Source organism: Heterocephalus glaber, unplaced genomic scaffold, assembly GCF_053883595.1.
Source record: "Heterocephalus glaber isolate CG9 unplaced genomic scaffold, H.glaber_assembly_v1.0 deba00001662, whole genome shotgun sequence".
NCBI classification, from domain to species: Eukaryota; Metazoa; Chordata; class Mammalia; order Rodentia; family Bathyergidae; genus Heterocephalus; species Heterocephalus glaber.
In genome coordinates this window covers 14,798,870-14,824,666 of record NW_028258403.1, presented here as the reverse complement: position 1 = coordinate 14,824,666, position 25,797 = coordinate 14,798,870, and the positions used below count along the sequence as shown (strand labels likewise).

The window sequence follows — 25,797 nt, the reverse complement described above, 5'->3', positions numbered from 1 at the left end:
AAAGTATTGTAGACATTGCTTCAGTGTTCTCTGGCACTGAAGTTTGAAGCCAACCAGAATTTTTCTATTCTTTTTAGAGTGATTTTTATTAGGCTTTCAGGACACTGAAAAGCTCACTTATTTTTTAGGAATCTTGAAGTTCAATAAAGTTACTAGGATGTGACTCAATTTTGGCTTTTCTATGTCATATGTTATCAGAAAATGATCTGCAGCTTTAGTTTTTTATTTCAGGAGAATGTGCATATGTTGTAGTTTTAAAAGCATCTTCTGTCCTATCATGGGAGGAGGGTTATATTTCAGGAACCCTGCATGTCCTTATGTTGACTTGTTTTTTATTTCTTCCATATCTACTAGGTTCTCGTTAATTTATCTTTTTCTTCTCCATTTTCTATATTTATCTCTAGTCATTCCTGTATGTCAGTAACAAATTTTCCAAAAGAACCTAATCTAATTTCTGTGTTAATTTTATAATAATGTTGCTTTGACTCTCAATGAGTTTTCTTTGAGGTGAACTCTTTCTTCCTTTCCCATCTATTATCATTTTGTCTTTAAAGTATTGATTTTAAAAACAGTAACTTCATTTATAGGATGATGCCCTTGTTTTTGGTTTGTTTAGTTGTGTTTGTGTGCATAGTTTCCATACTGGTTTATTTTTATGTTTTGTTTGTTTGTATTTTGTTTATGCTTGGGGAAATATGTCTAGACTTTCTGTTTTCTCTGGTATAGTTTGGGTGATTTCTTACCCTTTTTCTATAATATGTCCAACCAATTTGTTTCCCCTCTAAAATACAGTATGAGGCTGAGTTTTTATTTTTCTATAATGTAAAAAAAACGGGCAGAATCTTGGGCTTTAGTTCGAGGGTCAAGGGAAAGAGCACATCTAAGGGTTATACTGTCTTTGTTATACCATCTGGGCTCTCGTCTGAGGCTTCTGTGTGTGTCGACTGTCAGATTCATCACACGTCACTAGGCCTGTTTATAACATCTTTCCAGTAGAATGTGCTGCCCTGCAACAAGTCTGACGATTGTCCCTTTCTTCTCTTTTTCATATCGCCTAGCAGTAGTTCCAGTCAGGATAAGAAAAAGTTAAGGCTAACTGTACAGTTTACCTCTTTCCAGATCTGGAGTGTATTGACCCTTTTTGTGTTGCTATAAAAAATACAGGAAGCCAGGTAGTTTATAAAGAAAAGTTTATTTGCCTTGTAAGTTTGGAGACTGAAAGTCCAAAATCAAGCAGCCCTATCTGTTAGACCTCTGGTGAGGGCCCATGGCTGTCACATGGCAGAGAAATAGGAAAGGAAAACAGCTGCATGTGAAAGGGCTGAGAACGTGAGGTAGTCTCACTTTATCACACCCTGCTAGTGAGAGAGACTACACTTCTCAAAAGTTCCACCACCTCAACACTGCCATGCTGGGGACCATCTTCTGGCAGGTGAAGCTTTGAGCAACACAAGCAAACCATATTTAAACTGTAGTGTGACACTATTAATAAGAATTCTCAATATTTTATTAAAGTCAACAGTTTTTATTTTGGCGGCAGAGGATTCAGAAATGAATTTGTGTGGAGCTTCTTTTTGTTCTACAACGTTCTGTTTGTTGATGTTTATTAAGTCAGCTTATAACCTTTCCTGTATTTGGGTACTATCATGAAAATACTTTGCCTTGTCTTTTAACATCTGTTCTCTCGTTCTTTTGGATACCAGGGAATATGAATTCAGCCAAGACTTTCAATCTCCTATCTTAAGATGAACCCAGGTAATTTCTCTTCGCAGTTTGATGTGCCTTTGGTTTGAATATGATTACTTGGTTTGAATTATTTTGGTTTAAATACAGTTTTATTTTAAGAAGCTTGAAGATGAGGACATGATAAAAATATACTTAGTTCACAGTTGTATATGAATCTGTAGACCTAAAACATAAGTTATTAAAATTATTTTAACACACGTGTATGAAGACTACCTATTTAAAAATGTCCAGGAACAAAATGCCTTGATAAAACAGCAAATTCCGATGAATGGGAAAATCATGTTATTGTCTGATTTTTCTTCGCTGTTTTAAAATATCCAGATTTGCTTGTCTGGGAATTAACTGATTCAATTAGAGTAGATTTAGGAACATTAAAGTCAAATTTAAATGTGCATCTCAGCCAAGTTTGTGGAGGCACAGGACAGTGTCAAATGTGCTTGCTTTTGGGAGCTACAGTGCCTCATCTAGAACGGGGAAGAGAGGAAGTAGGATTGTACTATAAGGACAGCATAGAGAGAGCAGAGCAGAAATGTGCAGAGGTGCCAAGAAGAGATACACTGGTGTCCAGGCTTGCAAAACTGCAACCTTGTATGCCAGTATAATTGTATTAACATATTTAAGGAAATGATATGTCCAAAGCAGAGGGCATAGTCAGGTGTGGAGGCAGAAAAAACAAAAGAATCGCCAAGAATACCTTTGCTTTTATTCCAAACCAGCTCTGTCTCAGTGAATAGAACAATTTACAATTAGACTTCCAGAAATTCCAGTCCCGGAGGCAAGAGTATCCCTTTTGTGAGACTGATGTTCCAACACAAGCTTCCTCTTATCCCCTTTTCATGTCCTCACAGCAGTTTCCTGGTTCCAGGCAAGGTCTACTTGTGCAGAGACAGAATGCAGAAAATATACAGATTTTAAATATTTAAGTCTTTCACAGTGATTTCTCATGGCAGTGAGTGACTTCTGATTACCATTTGGTTTTCCCTGACTACAGGGAGAAAAGGAGATTGTTATGCCAACCTGAATAATTCCAGCCTGTGTGACAATTCTATTTCTCACTTTAAATTAATACACTGCCACCCTGATGCCTTCCCCGGATCCTCAGTACATTTTAGTTAGTGAGAGTCAGTATTTTTGTGTCTGATTGCCCTTGGACACTGACAAGAACAAGCCAGCCTTCTAGAAAACTCTGATTCTATTTCCATCTTGTGCTATTTATTTCTATATCAAACACAATTATTATGTGTTTGGTCAATTCATCTGTATTAAAATGTGTTAAGACCACATAAAATTCAAAATACTTTGAGACGATTTGACACACATTCTTGGGTTCTCATTTGTCTCTACTTCAGTGTTTTGGAACAAGAAGAGTTGGGTGGAGAAACTGAGGTAGATTCTTGCAATAATCTTGTGAAGATCATTTTTTATTTTGAGGACCTAATTGTCTTCATTTCTTCTAAGTTTCTCGGCCAACCTAGGGTACTGAGGCTCTTAGTAGAAGCAAAAGGTGAAACAGCAAGGTGAGCATGGGGCACAAAAGTCATGCAAAGGATTGAAAGTTCAAGTGGTCTCCTTTCAGTTGCTCCGACATTTCCAACACTTTTTGCTTTTCGTACTGTTTTCTTACATGTCTTAGATTGGCCTGTTCTTTTGAAAAACTAGATAATGGGATAAAAAGCACAGAGGCAAGGGTTGAAGAATCAGCATTTGAACCAGGATGCAGAGAAGCTGGCTGCCAATGATAAAGACCACTGTGTTCCATTCAAATTAAACAGAATCCCAATTATGAAATTACAGAAAAGCTTTGTTATCTAACAAGATCAGGACTGATAGTTTAATCAAAAAGTTGGATGAAGCATGAAATTTGTTTAAGAACTAACCATAAAAACCCAATGCATGCGTACCTATAACACTTCATATTAAATTAAGGTATCTAAATGTACTCATTTATATTGATTTGATATAGTTCCAGATCTTTTTTTAAGGGCAAATCTACTAATTATAGTCCTGTATCACCTTTCTTGCATAAATGACACCCAATATGTATTGTCTTTGTTGTCCAAATTTTAGCCTAAAGAGAGGTATAGATTTAAAGATGTCTGTGATGCAATTTGAGAACAGGATTCTACTAGAATTTTACTGTATTTTCTCCTTCAATGTTATATAGTCAGTTTTCAAAGTGACTCTTCTTTGTGAAATCATCTTTACCAAAACACTCGTTCTGGTTCTCATAGAAACAATAACCCTCTTTCTCTTGCACTTGTATTTGAATATTTAAATATTAGATAAAATACATTATTACAACAACAGGTTTGTATAAACTCTGCTGACACTTGGTGAGCAGGAGACTTGGATACTGATAGTCAGAGTGACCCAACAGTGTCAGAATACAGTGTGCCCTGGGGCCAGCCAACAGGAAGGGGGCACATCATGGTTCCGTCTGGCCTGCTGGGTTGAGGTCAGAAAAGGATCTTCTTCTTCATGGGCCCTTGAGGTCACATTGTCCAAACATACCTCATTCTAGAGTTAAGACAGTTTGACTCCAGATAGGTTAGTAACCTGCAGCAGGTCACAGCGTAAGAGAGCTTCTTTTTTTTTTTCTTTATTTCTTTGTAGTGGTGGGTATTGTGAACTATTACTAATGTCTATATTTCCTGACTCATTCTAGTACAGTACTTGAGTATTCTTTTATGGTGATTTCTTTTGAATGGCCTCTTAAACATTTCCCTATGTTGTGTATCCATACATGGAAATTTTTTGAGTAATGTTTGTGATTATGACTTCTTAGAAGTTTATAGCTACAGTTGTATAATAATTTTTAATAAAATGACAATTTTTCTAGGTCGACTTTGTGGAGATGGAAAGAAGGTCTGGGATGGAGGGAGGGGAGAGGACAAGGAAGGGAAAGGAAAGGAAAGAATAATGATTAGGGTACAATATGTATCTGAACAAATTCCTCAAGGTGACTGTAGTTATTATGTGTTATAAACATGTATATGTGTGTGTGTATGAAATAAAAGTTTTTTCTATAATGGTACCTTTTCCAAGGAATAAAATTGTTTCTCAAGTCATACTCTTGTAGCATTAATACTACTAACATGTCCTTGTGCTGACAGTGTTAGATATGTGGGCCACTTTCACTCTATTTATCCTCCTCCTAACTTATGATGTGCTTTAGTTTTCCATCTGTTTTGAGCCCCATGAAATATGGTTGCTGTTTCAGGGTGTCAATATTTGTTTACATTTATCTACATATTTTTTCTTTTGCTTTTAATTATGACCTGTGCTTCCAAGTTTCGATCTGGGGTCATTTTTCTTTGTACAGAATATATTTAGTGTTTGTTACAGGATAGTTGTGCTGGTGATAAATTTTGCTTTGTCTCTGAAAATATTTATATTTCATCTCCATTTCTGCAGGATGTAGAGTTCTAGATTCTCCATCCCCCCCCAACTCCATGTGTGCATTTTTTCATACTTTGGGGATATTCTATTATTTTCTGGGTTTTGTTGGCAAGATAGCTGTTGTTCTTGTTTTTTAGAAAGGAATACATCTCTTTGTTTCCTCTCTGGTTGTTCACAGGATTTCCTCAATATTTTTAATTTTGGAAGTTATATCATAACTTGAGTGTTGTGGTGTATATATATATATATTTATATTTATATTTATATTTCTTTTTTTTTCATGTGCTTGGGCTTGAATCTGCAACTTCAAGTTCCTAAACTGTTTTAGAAAATTCTTAGTCATTGTCTCCTTACATTTTACTCGGATAGTTTCTCTGTCCTCTTCTGGAGCAATTATATGTATTCCAGGTCTCTTCATCTTATTCCCTACATCCATTACAGTTATTCCTATATTTTTCTATATTTTTGTTTCTTTATACTTTATTATGGTTATTATCTGTTTCCTAATTCAGTCCTCAAATATGTTTAATTTTCTGGTAAATCCTTCTTGATTTTAATATTCTTTAATTCAATTATTAAAATTTTGGTTATAAAATTTTTCTACTCAATCCTTTTATGATTTAAAAGTTTTTCTCAAGTCTCAATTTTGACTTTTAATTCCTTAAATATTAGTTCTTCTTATTTTAAAGGTCCACATTTGATCATTTCATTATTTGGATTTCCTTTAGGGATATTTTTATTGTGTGTTGTTTCTCTAGTTTTTCTAACTCAGTGTTATCTTGCCTCCTCATGTAAACCTAATTTTCGTAGGGTCCCCCACAGAGTATTTAAAATTGCAAAGATAATCTGAAGTTCTGGTTGATATTGTTTTCCTCCAGGAAGAGTTATAGTTGCTTCTTCCAGCTGATGGGTAGGTAGAGAGGGGATGCAGATATTTAAAAAAGCTGCAATGAAGATGGTCTGAAGCTGGGCTTCAGGCACTGAGGGGTTGTCTGTCAGGTTTATTCTCCCTGTGACAGTGTCTTACACCTTATTAATTAATTGGGCATTCTAATACAAAGCCTGACAAATTGACAACAGCCCTTACAATGTGATGAGCCCCAAAACACAATTTTCCCCTTAGCCACTGAGAATCCCCAAAGCACCATTCAGCCTTACAGCCTCTTGTGAGCTCCTTTAGAGTTGCCCACTACCTCTAAGTGAGAAGCAGCTCCAAATCCCAGAGTCACTTTTTCTTTTTGCCTTCTTCAGAGTCCTTTTCTAGGACCAGGGATTAAGACTATTGGGCCTATATTTGCTCTTTGCTTGGATGTGAAGGTGTTTCAAAAATATTCCTCATTTTGTTGTGTTTCAAAAATATTCCTTATTTCTGCTTCATCTCAGTGAGGAAGTTTGAGACAATTCTTTAGTTTTCTATAAAAGAATGCTGTGATTGTTTTCTTGCAGTGATCTGATGTTTGTGTTCTTTGGAATATTTTCAGTAACTCATTTCTAGGTTTATTATTATTCCATACCTTCTGTTTCCTTAGGTTAATTCTATCATTCTCATTTTAATTTGAGGGTTATATATTTCCCTATAAGGAATGCTTCTGTTGAATCCTGCACGTTTTAATATGAAATGTTTTCATTATTGTTCAGATATTTCAGTTTCCATTATGAAACTTTTTATTTATAAGTTTATTAATTTCCTAATAAATGGTGATTCTCTAATTTATCTCTTTTTTTTACTGATTTCTGACTTAATTGTGTTGTAGTCAGAGAGTATTTCTGAATCTGAAATTTTCAATCTGTAGAAACTTGTTGAGACTGGCTAAAGTCTAGTAAATGCTCAATTTTATAATGTTCTAAATAAATTTGAAAAGCAAGCCTTCATTAAATGCAGTTTTCTTTTTTATTGGTGCATGCTTGGAGTACATAGTGAATATATTCATTGTGGGTAACTGGAACATGTACATGACCCATCTTAATTCTTTTTACATCCTTTTCTCCCCCCACCCTGTAATTTTCTATATGTCAACATTAGGTTGTGTTTATGAGTCATGTTCAAATAATCATGAATCATGATTTATATTCAAATACTGTGTGTTGTGTTTATGAATCATGTTCAAATAATTTATAACCTTATTTTTACCTTTTTCTTCTCACTCATTCCATCAATTTTAAGAGACATATTTAAATCCTTTCATATGATTGTGGATTTGAATTTATAGTTTTTAATTATTTGGCTTTGTAAGTCTTTAGGCTATATTATGTGAAAATATAAATGTAAAAATTTAAAAATTTCTGATGAATCAAATATTTTATTCTGAAACAAACCTTTTTATCTTCAGTAATTTTTTGTTTTTGTCTCAAAATTTATATTTTTCAAAGTATTTAAAAGAAAAAAATAGATGTCATTGCTTTCAGGAGGTGTGTGGGGCGGGGAGGGTGAAGCATAATGCCTTTTAAAAATCAAGCTTTGGAACCAAGGAGACCTTGGATATTGTCCTGGCATACCGTTTATTACTTAGAAGACCATGGACTTGTTGCTTAGGTGAAGTTAGCTTCTCTGATTCTTGATTTCTAAGTCTGTAAGATAGAAAAAAACCAGTAATACCTACCATTATAGGGTCATAGGGGTGCAATAAGAGTCAATGTCAAGTGCCAACTTGAAATGCCTGACATGCCATAAATGGAAGCTGTGATTATCTTCCTGTGATAACCCGAGAAATTATTATTATTATTATTATTTTGGTACCGGGGATCGAACTCAGGTCCTTGCGCTTGCGCAGCAGGCGGTGAAACCATTGAGCTAAATCCCCGGCCTTTCCTGTGATAACCTGATGTTTTTCTTCTTTGGAATTGTCTTCAAAATTTTTAGTTCCTTATGTTAGAAAATATTTAAAGTAGCCAAATGAAAAGTGTGCCATGTCTCCAGGTAACTAGTTGCTGTTTGGTAGCATCACTTTGGGTTCACTTTGGGTTCAGTCTAGCTTCTATTAAGGTTTCCTAATCTCATTCGTGCAAGCTATCAGTGTGCCCAGACCATCCTGAGTACAATCTGATAATAAAATTTCATTTAAGACATTTCCTGATTCATGCTCTGAGTTTAGAGGCTTTCTGACCATTTAGCCTTTTCTTTGACCTGTGACAATGCTTGGTGTTTAAGAACAGTTCACACAATGCTTCTGAGATAAATGGTTTTATAGGAGACACTACCTCACAAAAATGGGAGCTAGTACTTTCTTGCACTGTTTGTGCAGCCTGAATTCATTCTGTTTTTGACAGAAGCACTTCTGTATTTCTGTGGGATTCTTTCTTTGTATATATAGCTAGACTCCTCACTTGTTAATCATTTGCTAAAGAGTTAAAGAACCTTACCACAACTTCCCTACAACATTAAAGCTTCTGGCTTTTCTCACATTGATTTTTTCATGCATTGCAAGCCTTGTGCTGCAATGTGTAAGGAACAAGATAGGTTAAAAGACAGTGTCTAGAAAAGAACCTGTGACCTTGCTTTAGTGATGAATTGCTAGTAGCCAAAAGAGACATATGAGAATCTAATATAGTAATTATCACTTAAGTATTGATAAGTAGCAAAACAAGCCTCCCCAATAACATGGCATAAACAAGATGGAAGTTTATTGTTTCATATAAAAATACCTCAAAAGTAGGTAGTCCATGGCTGCCATGGAATAGTCTTCAAAAAAGAGGTCTTCTCTTTTCCTGTTCTAACCCACTTCTATTTTTAAAGTCACTTCATAATTTAATATGGCTGCTGGAACCCCAGCCATTATGTCTGTGTTGCAGGCTAGAATAAAGAGAAAATATAAAAAGATAAACCATTTCCTCTGTATTACCTTCATGGAAGTTCTATCCTGTGCCTAGATCTCATGGGTTAGAACTTTGACATGTGGTTATATGCCATTGCAAAGGAAGTTGGGAAATAAATTGTTTCATTCTGAGCAGCATTGTGCCTAGCTAAAGTTTTGGGCTCTGTTACTGAGGAGAAAAACAAGAATGGATTTTGGATAGTTGACCAAAGGTAGTTGACAATCTTTGTTACAAAGGGATTTGCTATCATGGCTGCCATGTGAGTCAGCATTATAGAGGCCAGTAATGTGGGCAGTAAACAAATTTACCAAGATAGATAGAGTCAAAGGAAAGTTTAATAGGCTATACAGCAATGGGTAAGACACAAGGAAGCTCTGCTCATGGAAACAGCAGGAGAAGTATTTTTAAAGGAAAAAGAAAAAGAAAACTGGTAAAAAAAAAAAAAAAGAAAAGAAAAAAGTTATTATAATCCAGAATGGCTGATGTATCTAAAAGTGTACTATTATGGTTTGCATCTAGATGTTCCCATACAGCTGCAGGTAGGGCTTTTTAGAGGTGGTTGGATCTAAGAAATGTGGTGCTGGGATTAAGTGTATGATGCTGGGATTAATGGTGTGAAAATGAGATTAAGGATGTGTGACTACCAAATTAGTCCACTGATTGTTTTAGCATAGTTCTGGGTGTGGATAATGAGAAGGCCCACTGTAGATGTGGGTAGCATCACCCCAAAGGTGGATAGCCTGGAAGAGATGAAAGAAGAGGCAGGCTGCTGCTGCTTGCCGCTTTCCTGCCTGCTGCCTGCAATGCCATTGACTATTTCTCCTTTGTGATGCCCCTCTGCCATGCCACTCTGCCTTGGACCCAGCCGATTTTGGACTGAAACCTTTAAAAGTTGTGAGCCAAAATAAACCTTTCCTCCTTTAACTTATGGGTGTTGGGTATTTTGCCTCAGCAATGAGATAAGTAACCAAGATGTGTACCTTGATTTAGTATAATTGTTTTATGTGTTTTGTATCTTTTTTAGGCTGTTAGTCTGGCTGTTAATCTGGGTTTATGATAAGTAACTTGATAAAGACTTAAATAAATAACTGATGCTTATAAATAAAAAAGCTGATACTTATTAAATAAATAATAAAATGCAAGTGTGTTATGTACAAGTATCAACTCTCCACAATGAATGTAATCATTATGTACTATAAACAAATACTAATAAAAAATTTAAAAGTAAAGGGAAAAGATGGGCTGGGAGGAGGGCATGGGTTGCTTTGTGTTAGCAGGATGAGTCTATGTCCTGATCATGAAATCAGAGTGACCCTATGGGGGCATGTTTTTGTGTAAGATGTCAGTAGGGCCGAGTCATGGTGGCTCATGGTTTATTTTAGGAAGGCTGCTTGACTCAAGATATACTCTGTCCCATACTGGACACCAAAATGGCTGAATGGGGGTTAATGATTCCATATAACTCAACCTCAGTTTCATCCATGTTTGGGATCAAACTCATCTTTTCTCTGAGGAATAAATTCTCAGTCACATACTTCATTACTTTGTCTTTCTTGGGAGGACTTTCTTGTGTGACACTGCATTTAAAAAAAAAAAGAATCACTGTTAGTCATCAGAGAGGTCATAAAAAGGCAGTTTCTCTGGGCAGAAATGGAAAGCAGAGAAGTTTCTGCTATATGCACAGAATCTTATGTGTCTGACCTTAATCCACACAGAGCATCTTCTGTGACTAAAGTGTTGGTTCTAAGGCCTAGGCTGTGAGGTGAATTGATGACATGTGCATAGGAAGAAGGTAACAAGAGAGTCCACAGGGAAAATGTATGCTTCAAGCCCTCTTGTTCAGTACCCATTTAATATTAGTGATGAAGGGACTATAGTTTCTTCAAAAAATGATATGGATCCGTGCCATGAAGAAAGCTACTCCTTAGGAATGGGCCTTCTTTTATTTTGTACACCGCCAAATTTCTGGAAAGAGTAGTTATCTGATCCTGTTTTTGTTTATCATGTGTATTTGACACTTTGTTTTTTACCACACTTTTATGCAGCCTTTGGTAATACTGATTATTCTTGATTTTTTGAACCATTTTTCTGAACTGGCTTTTGGGATATCACTCCTCTTTACCTTTGGGAACTTTCCTTTTTCAGTTTCTGTCCTTGGCTCTCATTCCTCTGATCACTCTTTTTAACATTCCTTACAATTCCATTCTGGAACATTCTATGCCCTCTTTTTAATGTAATATCATTATTATGATTTTATCTAAAATGTCTCCTAAAAAATCTCATGTGTTCAGAGGTTGGGGATTTTGGGAAGGTAATTATATCCGGGGTGTGCTAGTACATCAATGGATTAATCCACTGATGAATTCATGGCTAAATGTGCTGTTAGGAGGTAGGGCCTGGTTGGAAGAGGTGGGTCACTGAGGGTGTAACCTGGAAAGGTATATTCTTATTTCCAGCTCCTCCTCCTCCTTTGATTCCTGGCTGCCACAGGTTGAACACCTTTCCTCTGCTATGCCCTTCCACCATGCCATTTCTGCCTTGGAGCCAGCCAGCCGTGGACTGAAACCTTTGAACCATGAACCAAAATAAACCTCCCCTCCTGTAAGTAGTGGGTATCAGGTATTTTGTCCCAGAAACAGTAACTAATATAGTCATCTAGACCCATAGATCCTCCTGCTAAGTGCTGATGTCTCTGATAATAACTTTCAGGTAGATTTCTTTCCAGAGATCTAGAACTATTTTTGCAGCTACTCATTGGATATTTCTACCTGAATTTCCTCTAAGTGCCCAAAATTTACCATGTCTAAAATGGAACTTTCAACTCCGTCTACTCATTCCTTTAAATCTTCCTTTGTCCTTGTTTTCTCTACCTCGATCAAGGACATTCACCTGCCTATTATCAAGACCTCCTCCTTAAGCCTCTCAACTGCACCCCTTTCCTGCTGCCCCTCCTACTCTTGTCTCTCAAGCCCTCATTCTTTGTTACATGGAATATCACTTCATCCTTCAAGTGCTGTCAGAGTAACCTTTCCAATAAAAAGGCCTGTTGTGTTACTTATAAAATCCTCCAAACTTCTCACCACCTGTAGGACACAATGCAAGCTCCTCAGCGTAACATTCAAGGTAAAGTGCTCACAGGTCGGCTGCTCATCCACATGGCTTCTGTGTATCAAAAATAATAGCAAAAAAAAAAAAAATGTCCCCCTCAGGGATATGCAGCCCAGCCAATGCAAAAGGACACTGGAGCGGGGAATGTATTACTTACCCATTGCTAGGATAAAATACACAACACTCACAACCTATGGGAGAGATTTATTTTGGCTCATGGGTTCAGAGGTTTCAGTCCATGGTTGGCTGACTCCAAGGCAGAAACAACATAGAGGAAGCCAGGGAGCAGAGAGGGAGAAGGGAGGACCTGAGGACAAGAATACACCCTTCTAGGCCACACCCCTAGTGACCTGCCCCCTCTAACGAGGCCCCACCTCCTAATAGCACTTTAGGCTACAGACTCATGAATGGATTAATCCACTGATGACTACAGTTCCCTCATGATTTAATCATCTTCCCAAAGCTCTGTCTCTGAATACATGAGCCACTTTGTGAGACATTTTAGATCTAAAACATAACAGGGAGCATGGATTTAGGTGAGAATAAGGTACTTCTATTGGGAAGATACTTCCCTTCCTTAGGGGACAAGGATTTGCTCCCAAAGCTTGGCTGGCTTCCACGGATTTGTCAGCTGACCTCCCTCCCACATATTCCAGGGTTAACTATCACTCCAGCATGCTGAATTATCTGCAAGCTCTCTCCTGCCTTTGAGGGTGCATATGCCTTCCAGGAATCATTATTCTTCTAGCATCCATGATTAACTCATTATTTATCAGGTCCCACTTTAGGCATCACCTCCTCCCATCGCTTCTTCGCCTTTTGGCTAAGATCAAATGAAGCATCACCTCCTCCCAGGAAGCTTCTTTGCCCTCATGGCCTGAATTATTTGCCATCACTCAGTACACCCCTAACATAGAGGATATATGTTTACCATGTCACTTCTCATACTGTTGTAATGATTAACTTTTACATTTTTGTCTCCCTTTCTGCTCTGTGAACAACTAGAGGGCAGAGGGTAATACTTTATTCTTCTTTATATTCCTGGCCTGGCTTGGTCCTTAGTAAATTAATTGTAGGTCATTGACGGAAATTAAGCTAAACTCCAGATTCTAGACTTATGCAGAACTATGGGGCTTCTATTTATTAGTAAAAAAATTAAGAAAATAATAGTGCTATTTAGTGATGCAAAACCATTTCAAAATACTCTAGACAGGAATTGTCATTTCTTATTTATGAGCAAAGGCATGAATAGGAAGAGGGCAGATGCTGACAGCAGGCAAGGAGAGCATTGGTCTTTCATGAAACATATTAAGGGCCTTAAGGCAGAATTTAAGAGGTGGCCAGACGTAGGAGGCAGCTAAGATGTGAATAGGACAGATGAGCTAAGAACAGACTTGAATTAAGCTTGAGAGCAGAAAGGGGAGCTTCTGTTTAAAGCCCACGTTTGCAATTGACTGGATGTTTGACCTCTGGGCAAGTCATTAACCTCTGTTTCTTAGTTTCCACATCTGTAAAGTGGAGATAATAATGTTTCCCTACTTCAAAGAATTATAGATTAATCAATGTCTGAAAAATGTCTCTAACTTGGGCAACTCTATATAAATATCCAGAGCAGCATGGAAGGATGTCAGGTAGAAATACTGAAGGAATAAATTTGAGCTTGCTTTTAATTTATTCAGAATGTTCAAAATGAAAAATAATTGCTAGTGTCCTCATCCTAGAGAATGCTATTAAAGATATAGCAGTTATAGTTATACCTTGGGGAAATGTCCTTAAATGATTATAAGTATTTATTTTTCCAAAGGAGAGGCATCTGTTGAGGTCTGTGAACCCCAGGCTTCTTGGAAGACTCTAGGATTTAGCCAGTGGAGAGTACTGTCTCTTTCCCTGCAGTGGGTTGTTAACTTCAGGCCTTCATCACCTTCTTATTTCTTTCTTTTTTCTCCCCTCTTCCCAGCTTCCCCCTTCAGAAGTCCCCAGCCAGAGAGGAACAGGCAGAGCTTATATAAGTCCAGCTCAGGGCACTTAGCATTTCTACCAGAGAACTGAGATTGGAGAGGAGGGTAAACTGTTGGATTCTGTCCACTTTTTGGATCACTTCATGATTTTCTGCAAGGCTGTTTGGCTGGCTTGTGGGCCTCACTATGCTGGATGCAGGGATGGATAGAAAGCAGTGTGGGAGTAGAGAGGGGTCAAATTGCCCCTCACCTCAGAGAACAAATGTCACAGACCTCAGATGAACTCTGATGAGACAGGAAGGAGGCAAAAAGGGCAAGTATTTGGCTGAAGGGGAGCTTGGTCAGAGCAGGGAAGGCAGCTCACTAGAGGTAGAGCTTTTTGTCTAAGGAGGAAAAGAGGAGGAGGAGGAAGATTTGGCCTGCTTCTGAAGGAGGTTTTTATGAGGGAGAGAAAGAAGCTTTGAAGGGGGATATTTATAAGTTTTATTAGACCACGGAGCAGGAATTTGTGTGTGTCTGGTTGAATCGTCCAAGTTCATTCAAGAAACTCAAAGATCTTAAAACAAAAGCAGGAGAAAGGGAAGACAGTACTTTAGATGAAGAAAGGCAGTCTGGCTCCTCTCTGCCTTCACAGTGCTGACTCTGCCAGCTCACTGCTGAGCATGCTCTACCTTTTCCTAGCTGTAGTTGGATGTCAAGGAGGAAAGAATCAGGTCTAAACTCAGGCCCTGTGTTTTCTAGGTTGTGCTCAGTAGTGAGCTATTCCTAGGGGACTGGATTATCTCTTGCTTGGAGTTGGTCGTCCAGTTGAGGATTTTTAGTATTCTCCCTGTTGGTCATTTTAATGCCCATTGCTTTGCCTCCATAGCTTGCCAGTTGAGAAGAAGAGATCAATGAGAAAGCTCTTTTGTAAAAGGAGTTAATGGTAAAAATCACTGTATTCTGGACTTAACCCGATTACACAATCTTATTTCTTAAGAGGCAACTTTTCACTACATTGCTTTGTTAGTCATTTATTTTTCCTTTGAATTGTAAGGTGGGCATGTTATCCAGGTGGCCCTTTAACCTTAAGTGATGTTAAACCACTCAGAAAAGTAGCTCGACTGAGAGTGCTTTTGTACTGTTATTTTGTTTGGAAATATTAGCCTTTTGTAATACTCACAGTAAGGTGGTTTAGATCAGACCCAAGACTCCTGAGCAGTGGTGTTATTGATTTGTATATAAACTTGGATAAGATATTTATACCCTTTCCAAGCTCTGTACCCACCTCCTCTTACCTCTCCCACTTACAGGAGGAAGTTGCAGAGCAGGGCACGACCTTATGTATATCTGTGAGCATTACACACACACACACACACACACACACACACACTGCTTTTTCCTTGGCTTTCTGAGACTAAGTGCTTTTTCTTTATGAGTACTGCCTGAAAGGGAATAAACCTTCGTATGTTTTTATCTTCTGAATAAGATCTTTTCAAAGACAGTGTCTTTAGGGGGAGTCTGGAATAATTAATTATCTCTCCCCTCCATCTTTCTCAATGTGTTTAATTTGAGCTTTCTTAATGAAAACTCATCTCTCATAAATGCTGGGCCGGTCCATTTCATATGTGCCTGCTCTGTCCTGGTTTGAGTGATGTGTAAATAAGAGGCAATCCAGTGATGAGTTTTGCTTGTGTGGTGCATAAGGGTGGAGAGGAAGGAGGGTTTGATGAATAGAGGCAACCAGAAAGTGTACTTGATAATAACGTGGCTATGATTGATGTTGCAATTCCTGAAAAATTATCATTGTGATATAATTATTTGTTTATGAACTGTGCCCTGAGACTCCCAAGTTTGAGATTATTCATAGCACAGATAAAACTCTAAAGTCAATAATTCATCAAGGATATAATGGCTTTGTTTGGGGAAGGTGGGGGGGGTCACATAGATATTACATCCTGTTTCTGACACTTCTGCTATAAATCTAAGCATACCTTCAGGACAAGGAGAAGACACCTCCTTACCTTCTGTTCTTTTTTCCTCTCTTAGTTTTCATCATTCATATATACTATTTTAAAAACTGGAATTGATTTCATTTTTCCAGAAAAATTCTCTCAATATTACTTTGGTCATTCTTTTTGTTGTTTCATGACTGCAAAAAGGAGGTGAACGGAAGAATAAAAAACAAGTGTACTTTGTTCCCAGAAAAGGATAAGACAACAACTACAAATTCAGGGGCTATGAGTTCTAATTTCAGATGGAACAAGCATTATGTGAATGTATTTGGACTGATTTCCTTGATTTTGATCCACAAAAGAAGATTAAGGGGGGCCTACAAATTTTCAGAAAATTGATGTTTGGTCTCATAATTCTTACTTTAATTTTGAGTAGATTTTTATTGTACATATGAAGACTCTTGGTGCTTCTAATCCCATACTATGGTGGTTTATCGCTAATTGTTTCCATTTCCTTCTCATTGTCAGCTTTTCTCTGCCTTGGTTTACTTACAAGGGAGTAGCCTAGTGGTATGTTTGTTATGGATGTATAATGTGCCTGTAGCCCAGCACTGCACAAATATTGGGGCTAAGTCTCTCCTCTCCAGCAGAGTTGTGTACAGCACAATGAAAATGGCTGAATGTTTTCAGAGGAACAAGCTCTTGCTTACCTTCCATGCCCAGTAAACAAATTCCCTTAAATTACTTTTTACCTAAGTACAGGCCAGCATTATATAAATGCCATATGCATAGAGGAGAGTGGGAAGCCTACATTAACAAAAGTCTGTGGAAAGACTTAGGACAGTGTTGAACCTATGGCACGTGTGCTGCAGCAGGCTGTTTGTATCATTGAAAGTTCTCAAAGGTTTGCCATCACTGACTTGGGAGTTCTGGTTGACCAGAGGCTTAAAATAAGAGGATAATGTGACCTAGCTGCTAGGGAGTGACTGCCATCATGGGCAGTTTTAATAAGAACTCAGAGTCTTGAGTAAGAGATAGCATGATTACATCTGCATCCCTGTGATTTGTCCAAGGCCACATTTTAATAGGGGCTATTATGAGTTGAATTGTGTCCCTCCATATGTTGAGCTCCCAATCCCCATTACTTCTGCATGTGACCTTATTTTCATTGCACAGTGTTATAGATGTAATTAGTAAAGATGAGGTCATAATGGAGTACCTTGGGTCTTTAATCTAGTATGAATGGTGTCCTTAGAGGAGAGGAATGGTGATGATCATGGTGGGGGGACTCCGTGTGGAGATGCAGGGACACATGAGGAGAAGATGGTCATCTGATAAAGGAGGTAGAGATGCACCTCCCTCAGAGCCTTCCTTGCAGTCACCTTGATTTTACTGGTCTATCCTCTAGAACCATGAGAGAATAAATTTACATTGTTATACACCACCTAGTTTGTGGTATTGGGCAGCTTTAAGAAACCAATAGAGGCCTTGACTCTCAGATGAGGATCACTAGGGTATGTAAAGGTTCTGCCATAATGTCATCAGAAGGACATTTGAAAGAACAAGTGACATTTTAGCCTAGAGAGTTATTAAAACTCTGACATCCATAGTCACATCTTTGAAGGCCACTCAGATGGAAAAGAGTTTAGATTTAGTCCACTTAACTCCAGAGGTAAGATTCTAGTTCATAACTTTATAACTATCCAATAGTGGGTTAGAAAGACCCTTTGCACTAGAATTACTAAGATATGATTTCTACATGAGAAAGTCCAGCTAAAATGCTAAGATTTCTAATAGACTGTGGTGTTTCTACAGCTTGCGCTCATCTGTGAGGATAAATTAAGTGGTACTTTCTTTGAAATCTAAGATTTATTTTCTTAGCTGTCCATAGGAAATGATGTCATAGTTAACTAATTTAGTTACCAACTACTAAGGTTCTCTCTCTTTTTCCCTTCTCTTTCCTTCTCTTTCTGTTCTCTTCTTTTCTCTTCTTCTTCCCCCCTCCCCTTACCTAAACTATGGCTGCATACAGTCAGGATAGTGTTACCCCCCCCACTCCTAACCACCCTCTAACATTTTTGATGGGCAATTTTGTGTCAGCCATATGGACTATCCAAGGAGGCAGGAATGAATTAATTTTCTGCTTTATCTATTTTGACATTCCTTTCTTGATACAAACTCCAGTTATTCTGTCATACCACATGTTGCATTTTTTCTCATCACCACTCAGCAGATCTGTACTGAGTCAACACTATTTGTAAATCACTGAGCTTGGCACTTTGGGGGTGATGTGAAGATGGATAAGTAATGATTCATGCCGTTGGGGAGCTTATCAGGTCACACCCCTTCTTTGTAAGTTTTCTAGGAGACACAAGAGAGAAGAAGGCAGGTGAAGGTGCTCACTTAATGTACCAGTAAAGTTCCTTAACCCTGATAGTTGTTATCAGTCTTTGGAAGTCATGCTTTAAACCAAAATTTGTCTTTTTTTAAAACTACATGATATGAACGTTGGCAATGGTATTCTTCCATCTAAGTCCCTTATTCTTTCTATGCTTTGAACAGGGATAATAATCTTGGCTTGAACAATTATCTGTGCTTGATACTATATATTACCTTCTACTTTTAATGCAATGTGTAGGCCAAGTTGATTTTAAGTTGTATTAAACATTTTTCACACAAATAGACATTGTCCAGGAGAATGGGAAGAGAGGTAAGAATTACAGTCCAAAAGGACTAAAATCATTTTTTTTAATGCTCCACCAAGTATATATCTTCACCCTTGTCCTTCCTGTTGATTTTACTTAATTTTTTTTCTTTTGGTTCACTGCCAAATAAACTATAACAGTATCATCTAGGAGGGAGAAGGGAGTAGGTGCAGAGAGCTGGTTGCTGAGCTTTGTTCTGTCCATCATCTATAAATTGGAGTCTTGACAAATTGATGCTGCCAGCCTGGCAAGGGAGAGTTTACCAGGCCTGGGGTGGGAGTGGGAAGCAAGGTGTCCTGATTATCAATAGATCTGAGCCCAGAACTCACTCATTCTGGCTGAGAGATGTTCTTTATTTCATTAGTGACCTATTTTAGCATTGATGGGTACACATAAAAGGGAACTTGTCGATGCTAAGAGAAGACTGGGTTTGGTAAGAATCCAAGATTTCCACTACAGTCTAAATACTATTTGGATCTAATTCAACCACCATGCCTGGATTGCCCATTTCAACCCTCACTGCCAGCACCTGTGTATCAGCGTCTTCCACTCTCACACTCATCCATCACCCCTGTGCCTTAATTGGACCTGGCCCTACACAAAGCCCTAAAAGCCATTACTAAGTTGAAAGCCATCAGTAAGTCACTGAAAGCCATGGCTAATTTGGTTTCTTCACTCACCTGATCATCCAATCAAGGCTTTTTAGCGTCACTAATTTTTGACTTCCCAATCTTGCTGTAAGGGAGCTGGGCAGACTCAATTCTGTGTTCTCAGCCCCCTCTTGGTATTTCCTAATTTTAAGCACTTATTTCAAGTATGCATGTAGGGCAGAAAGAAATCTAAGACCCACACAACCATAACCACACTTCCATATCAAACAGTCTAAAGCTTTCCTCCATTAATGACAGCTACCCCTAAGCTGGCAAATGTCACTGCAAAGTTAGCCTGGGGAAATGATATTTATTGTTAGTAGCTTTGGGGGAGATGTATTTGTGTCTTTATTTCAGCCCAATCAGTTCATATCTCTTCATTTTTTTGGAGAACACAAACTTAACAAAGATGACCACCTCCTTATCCTTAACTTTGATATGAGTTGGCACTTAAAACAAAGAGTTACCAGATAACATGTCTTACAGTGTGACAGGCTGCAAGCTCACCTAACCATAGCATGGTACAACTGTGGCTTACTAAGCCTGTCAGGAGAAAGAAAATACATATTTAATATAAAGAGAAGATATAAACAATAGAACAATTAGTTATACATTATAGATTATAATAAATGAAAATACTGAGTGCATTTTAAATGATTAATGTATGAAAACGGCCATCACTTACTGTGCATTAATCAAGAAAAAATGCACACTTCCCATAGGGGTTAAGGTTGCAGGCCTACTGTTCAGCCTTGAGAATGTGCATAATAATGCTCAGTATGACAATGAGTTTGGGTAGCTGAAAATTTAGGATGGTTGCAAGTTTCGTGTAGTATTTGGATTAGCATCTTAATCTGTGCCTTGTCAGCCTCATCAGTATACAAGCTATATATTTTTTTCCAAAACTAGCAAAAATATAGATGCAGTTTTTTAAAAACTGTTTTTCCTTTTTTTTTTTTAAAAATAACAAATAATGACCAAGGTACCTGCTTAAACAAATACTACCAGCTTTCATCAGTTAGGATGGTTACATGTAAAAGAAATGATGCCAGATAGTAACAAATCCAAGAGAAGTTTATTATGAAAATGGCACCTGCGGATGAAAAAATTAAGTTACATAAAGACAACCATGTATGTGACATGTATGAGAATCTACAAAAGTATAAAAAGAACCCTGTTGTAAATGAAGTATGTACATTTCTGATTTGCAGCATTATCAATGGTCAATGAAAAAAATGTTTCAAAATAAGCCAGGCACTCAGGAAGTTAGGTCCGGTTAGCTTCACACAAAACAAATGTACCATAGCTGTCGCTTTGTAACGTTTTAATTATTTTTATATATATATATCGTAGAGTTGGTAACACTGCTAAGATTTTTACGAACAGAATATCCCTTTCCCCATTATTCAGCTACTTGGCACCAGTCTCCTCATAAAAGTTTTCATATATTTGTACAAGAAATAGTTAAAAACACAGACACAGTCTTCACAGGTAATGAAGTGTTTTTTTTTTTTTTCATTTTGTAATTTTAAACACTATGGATTTAGACAGCAGCTGTGATTATCTGTTAGTTTAAATCACCAGAAATCATTTTGACACAACACAGAAACATTTATAAAGGAAAAAAACCAAACAGCTGTCTAGCTGTTCTTTGTAGCTGATAGGTGCATTCCTTTGATTGTTCGATAGCTAGAGCAGAGCTTCCAAATTTAATCTTTAAATTTCTTGATCAAACTTCTTCATCTTCTAAACCTACTTAAATCCTTCAAGTAACCTCACTACTAAAATGTGTGGCATTTAACTTCCTTCTGTTATTATTTCAACTTGGCTTAGGCCCAACTCACAGAATCAAAGGTTCTAGAGGAATCCACTCAACACAGTGATATTCAAAGGACAGCCGAGTTACTATATTAGCATTGCACAAATAAACAAATATATATGACAATTATATATTCCATTACCCCCTCCCACTTTGTTTTTAAAAAAGCATTGGTTGACCTTTGAAATAATTTTCTGTCTCACTGGTAATTGCTTTATATATTGCTCCATCAGCCAACCTGAAAGGAAACCAAAGAAAAGCACCCACTGCTTATAGGTAGAGCACAAGGGACTCTGGGAATGTCAACAACTGAGGCTGTATGGCATCGGTTTATTTAGTATATCTGAGCATTATTCTTCAGTGCTTTGTCTTGCACTCCAGAAGGGAGAGTCATACCCAGAATTCCGTTGTGGAAAAAATGGCTCCATTCACCTTGAGCTAGTTAAGAGTCTTTTTATCTCTGAGAATGAAAAAGATTTTGGACACAGGAGAAGGAAAGTAGAAAAGGGAAGAGGGAGAATAGGACAGGGAGGGAAAGAAAGGAGAGGTAGGGAGAATATACACCAGCAAAACAACAGCAGGAATTTAAAAAAGTAAAACAGAGAATTCCACAGACAGTAGAAGCAGTATAGGGTGACATTACAGAGGAAGGCCACCACACAAAACCACTAACCCCCAAGAATCACTGATTCACTAGGACTGCAGGAATGGGACTGTACCACTCCGGACTAGAGATAGAGCACAGAGAAGACAAAGGACAAAACAACTACATTAGCTTAGTATATACTGCATATAGAAACACATTGAAACTGCATGGGACTGACAGCCAAAGACACATACACATCGTACACGTTACAGTTTTCACATCTGTTATTAGATGCCTTAACAAACAGCTGCCAAAAACGAAGTGGAGGAAGAATTTATACTTGACAGTCATTTGGAGTGTTTTGACACCACACTGATTTCTGGCAACAAAGACAAAATAGGATAGTTTTTCTTTTCTTTTTCTTTTTTTTTCTTTTTTACTTAATGTGCAGTTTTTATTTGCAGTTATCTGTCTGAAGCTTATTAACCCATTCTTTAGTTTTAAAACTTATTGGTTTCAATCCAGAAATAAGCAAAGGGAAATAAATTCTATCAAACCAGTTCTCTAAAATACAACCTTCCCTTTTTTTTTCCTTTAAGCAAGAAATGAAAACAACAAAATCAAAAACATGTTAAATATTTTCCTTCTTTTACTCTGAAGTGTTACTGAAGTTGCAAAATTAGCCTCAGTTAGACTGAGAAAGGAAAAAAAAAAGCTCAACGAAAGACAGTATGTACCTAAACTGCTCCTCAAATCAACTTGATTGAGTTTTCCAAAAGCCCCTTTTTAAAAGGGCTTTACTGACCCATTAAATTTAATGTGAGGCTATGTTTATTAGTTGGGAGGTAAAAATTTTTAAGTCCTGCAGCAAACATTAATGAGGGCTTTGTCTTAACTAACCAAGGAGACTGCAGCAACGGACTCCAGACCAGGACAAAACACATTTTTTTCCCCCAAAACCCAGCCCAGGAGCTGCATTTTGTATGAAGACATTACAGATTAATAAATGATAGCACCATGGTTTTAGAAATTAAGTTAATGTTTCAGTAATTAACATTTAGTCCAACTTTTTTTTTTTTTAAAAAAAACATTCTAGTCACAGGCCAGAAATTAAGTTTAAGAACCCAAATTATTTTTATGTGCAAGTAAGAAAATCTTAAAATCTTAACCATAAAAAGAGAATTAAATTCTGCATAAAATTCTAAAATACTATTCCCCTATTTTTAAAGGAATTAGGAACAGAAACAAACAAACAAAAAAACCACCCCATATCATTTGACTTAGTCAAACAGGGCACATTGTTTATGCTTGTCTCTTTCCATCTTGATCATATCAAGATCTTTATGAAGAAAACCAAGGGTTGTCACTTGAGAAATCTCTTGACCACAAGACTGAGTATTCTATGGCAGAGGCATATACACATTAAAGACATCTTAATAAAGATGTAAAGGAAAGCAGAACAACCCAAGACACATCTTAGAAGAAGACAAAACGGCAGGCAACTGGTCATTTGACCCTCTGAAGGCAAAAAATAAACATCTTTACATGAAAGAATAAATCATGTTAAAGAAAGAAGGGATGGAATGGGGACTGTTTTGTTGACAGAAGACGCTGACCTGCTCGAATTCAAAGTGCTAGAATTAAAGGTCTAAAATGAAAACGCCGACGATGCCTCCGAGCGGAACCCTGCGCACGCCGGGCGCGCCTGCCTCAGTCCTCCTTGCGCTCCAGAGTCTGTGCTGCGTGGATGCCGTTGCTATAGACTGGGAAGGGCAGCGTGGAGAAGAGTCCCTCCGCCGTGGTGAACACGTTGCCCGCGGGCATCTGTGTCAGGCTGGCCGCGCTCACGGCGCCGCCGAACGGTCCCGACATGTTGAGCCTGTGCACGTGGTGGTAGAGCATCTCCATGGGCGTCTTGGGGTCGAGGCCGAAGCCGGGGCTGTTAACGTCCACGAAGTTAACAGCGTGCGCATTGGGCAGCAGGTTGCCCTGCATGGCCAGGGTCACCTCGGCTGGCGCGTAGCGGATGGTGCCCGTGGTGTAGACCCTCTGCGCGGCCGTGCTGGTGGCGGCCAGGGTGCCGGTCACCCGGTGCACCAGAGGGAGGACGACGTTGCCCGCCTGCAACCTCTGCAGCGCCTCCAGGTCCCCAGTGTACAACAAGGAGTTGGACGCGCTGGGGCCACTGCCGCTGCCCCCGCCGCCCCCGGGGTGCTTGTCCCGTGGGGACGCAGAGAGCGGGGGTGACAGGGGGTCGGACGCCACGGGGGCCAAGGCTGAGGTGGCCGAGGAGCTGAACTGGGTCTTGCGGGCAGCCGCGCCGTCGGCGCCGGGCGGGGTGAGGACCGAGTCCGGGATGGCCACGTGCAGCCCCCCGCCGCCAGTGCCGCCCTGTGGGGACGGGAAGTGCTCGGAGCTGGGGGGCTTGGTCATGCTGTAGGGGGACTCGTTCCTGGAGATCTCCCGGTTGGGCGGGTAGTTCCAGATGCTGCTGTCGTTGTCGAAGTTGATGGGTTCCGAGATCTCCGTCTTAATCTTGAGCACCGAGGCACTGTGGGGGGAGGACAGCAGCCGCGGGGGCTCCACCAGGCCAGCGTCCAGGCCACCGGGGCTCGACGCGCTGGATAGGCGCCGGCGGCTGGCGCTGCCGCCCTTCTGCCGTTTCCGCCTCTTCTTGCGCTTCTGGTGTTTGCTGGAGGCCTGCGCGCCCGCCTCGCCCGCGCTGTCCGAGTCCTTGGCGCTGTCGGATGTAAGCGACTCGCAGTTCTGCAGCCGCAGGTCCGACTCGCTCTCCACGTAGCGCTCCACCTTGATCTGCATCGGGCCCAGCGCGCTGAAGCCGTCCTCCGCCGCCTTGGGGTTCTCAAAGTCCGAGTGCTCGAAGCTGTCGTCACTGTCGCGGCTGTCCGGGTTGCTGGAGCTGTGGCCGTCGTCGTTGCAGTTCATGTCGTTGTTGCACGCACTGCCAGACTTCTTCCGGTCGGGCTCCGGGTCTTCGCTGTTCTCGGACTGATTCCCCTTCTCGTCAGACTTAGAGTTCTCGTTGTCCTCTGCGTGGGGTCCGCGGCCAGGTTGGGGGGGGGGCGGAGAGAAAGGACACCGCGTTAGCCGGGCAGAACCGGCTTCTCACCTACAGGGGCGGGCAGGGAGGCATCCTGTTTCCTCCATAAACTGTACCACCTTCTGGTGACTTCAAGTCTGGGCCTAGATGAGTGAAAGTTTACCGGAGTGCGGGTGTCAACTGCACACCAGGGGCAAGTGTAGAATCTCAGGCCCCACCCAGGCTGCTGAATCAAAATCTGCATCTAAACAAGATCCCCAGGTGATTCTTAGGGGCACAAATGTTTGAGAAGCTCTGCAGAGATACTCAGGTAACCTGGAGAAAGGTGTAAGAGACCCAGAAAGATAATGGAATGCTAGGTGACTTCTAAAGAGCTCTGCACCAGCCCTTGGTGAATATTTATTCTTTACTGAAAACCACACTCCCTATTTCTATTGTTATTTTTTTAATAGAATTTATGAATCGCCATAGACATTCATTGTATGTCTATTTTTTGTTTGCTTCTGTCTCTTCTACCTGGTAGAATAAGCCCCATGGGAGTAGGGAATGTTTGTCTTGTTTTGTTTACTGCTATAAACTATATAAGTAAGGGGCAGAGACTATTGTAGTACTTCTGCCATAGTAAGAACTTTCAAATTAATACAGTGTAGGCAAGAGGAGAACAATCAGGGTCCGCCAAAACAGCTCTCTGAAGCTGTGTCTGAGGTACAGGGGTTCAGATTGACAGGCCTGGAGTGCTGGAGTCCTGATGGTAGGGGGTTGGTGGGGATCTTTAGCCACCTGCCACATTCCAGGGGTAATAGATTTTCCCAATAAACACAACATCAGAAGATTTGGGAATGCTGATTTTCATGGATTTGCAGAGATGGTTTTGGAGGTAGCCTGGATTAGAATTTTGGGCAAATCATGTAACTACATATGCCTTCATCTTCCTTTCTGCAGCAGAAGAGACACTGTTACAAAAGACTCGGGGTTTTTTTGCAGCTGTAAAATTTTGAGCTCTGTAGTCCCTGGCTGT

General features: G+C 39.4%; 1 protein-coding gene across 14 annotated transcripts in view; it reads right to left on the bottom strand.

Annotated features, from left to right (window-relative positions):
• Positions 1-20,369: 20,369 nt before the first annotated feature.
• Positions 20,370-25,797, bottom strand: part of Npas3 (neuronal PAS domain protein 3) — an 872,828-nt gene continuing 867,400 nt past the window's right edge. For all 14 annotated transcript variants that reach the window (XM_021246625.2, XM_087197268.1, XM_087197265.1 and 11 more), the window contains one exon: positions 20,370-24,768. In XM_021246625.2, the coding sequence (XP_021102284.1) occupies positions 23,429-24,768 (1,340 nt within the window). In that variant the 3' untranslated portion in view covers positions 20,370-23,428. The remainder of the gene's footprint in view (positions 24,769-25,797) is intronic.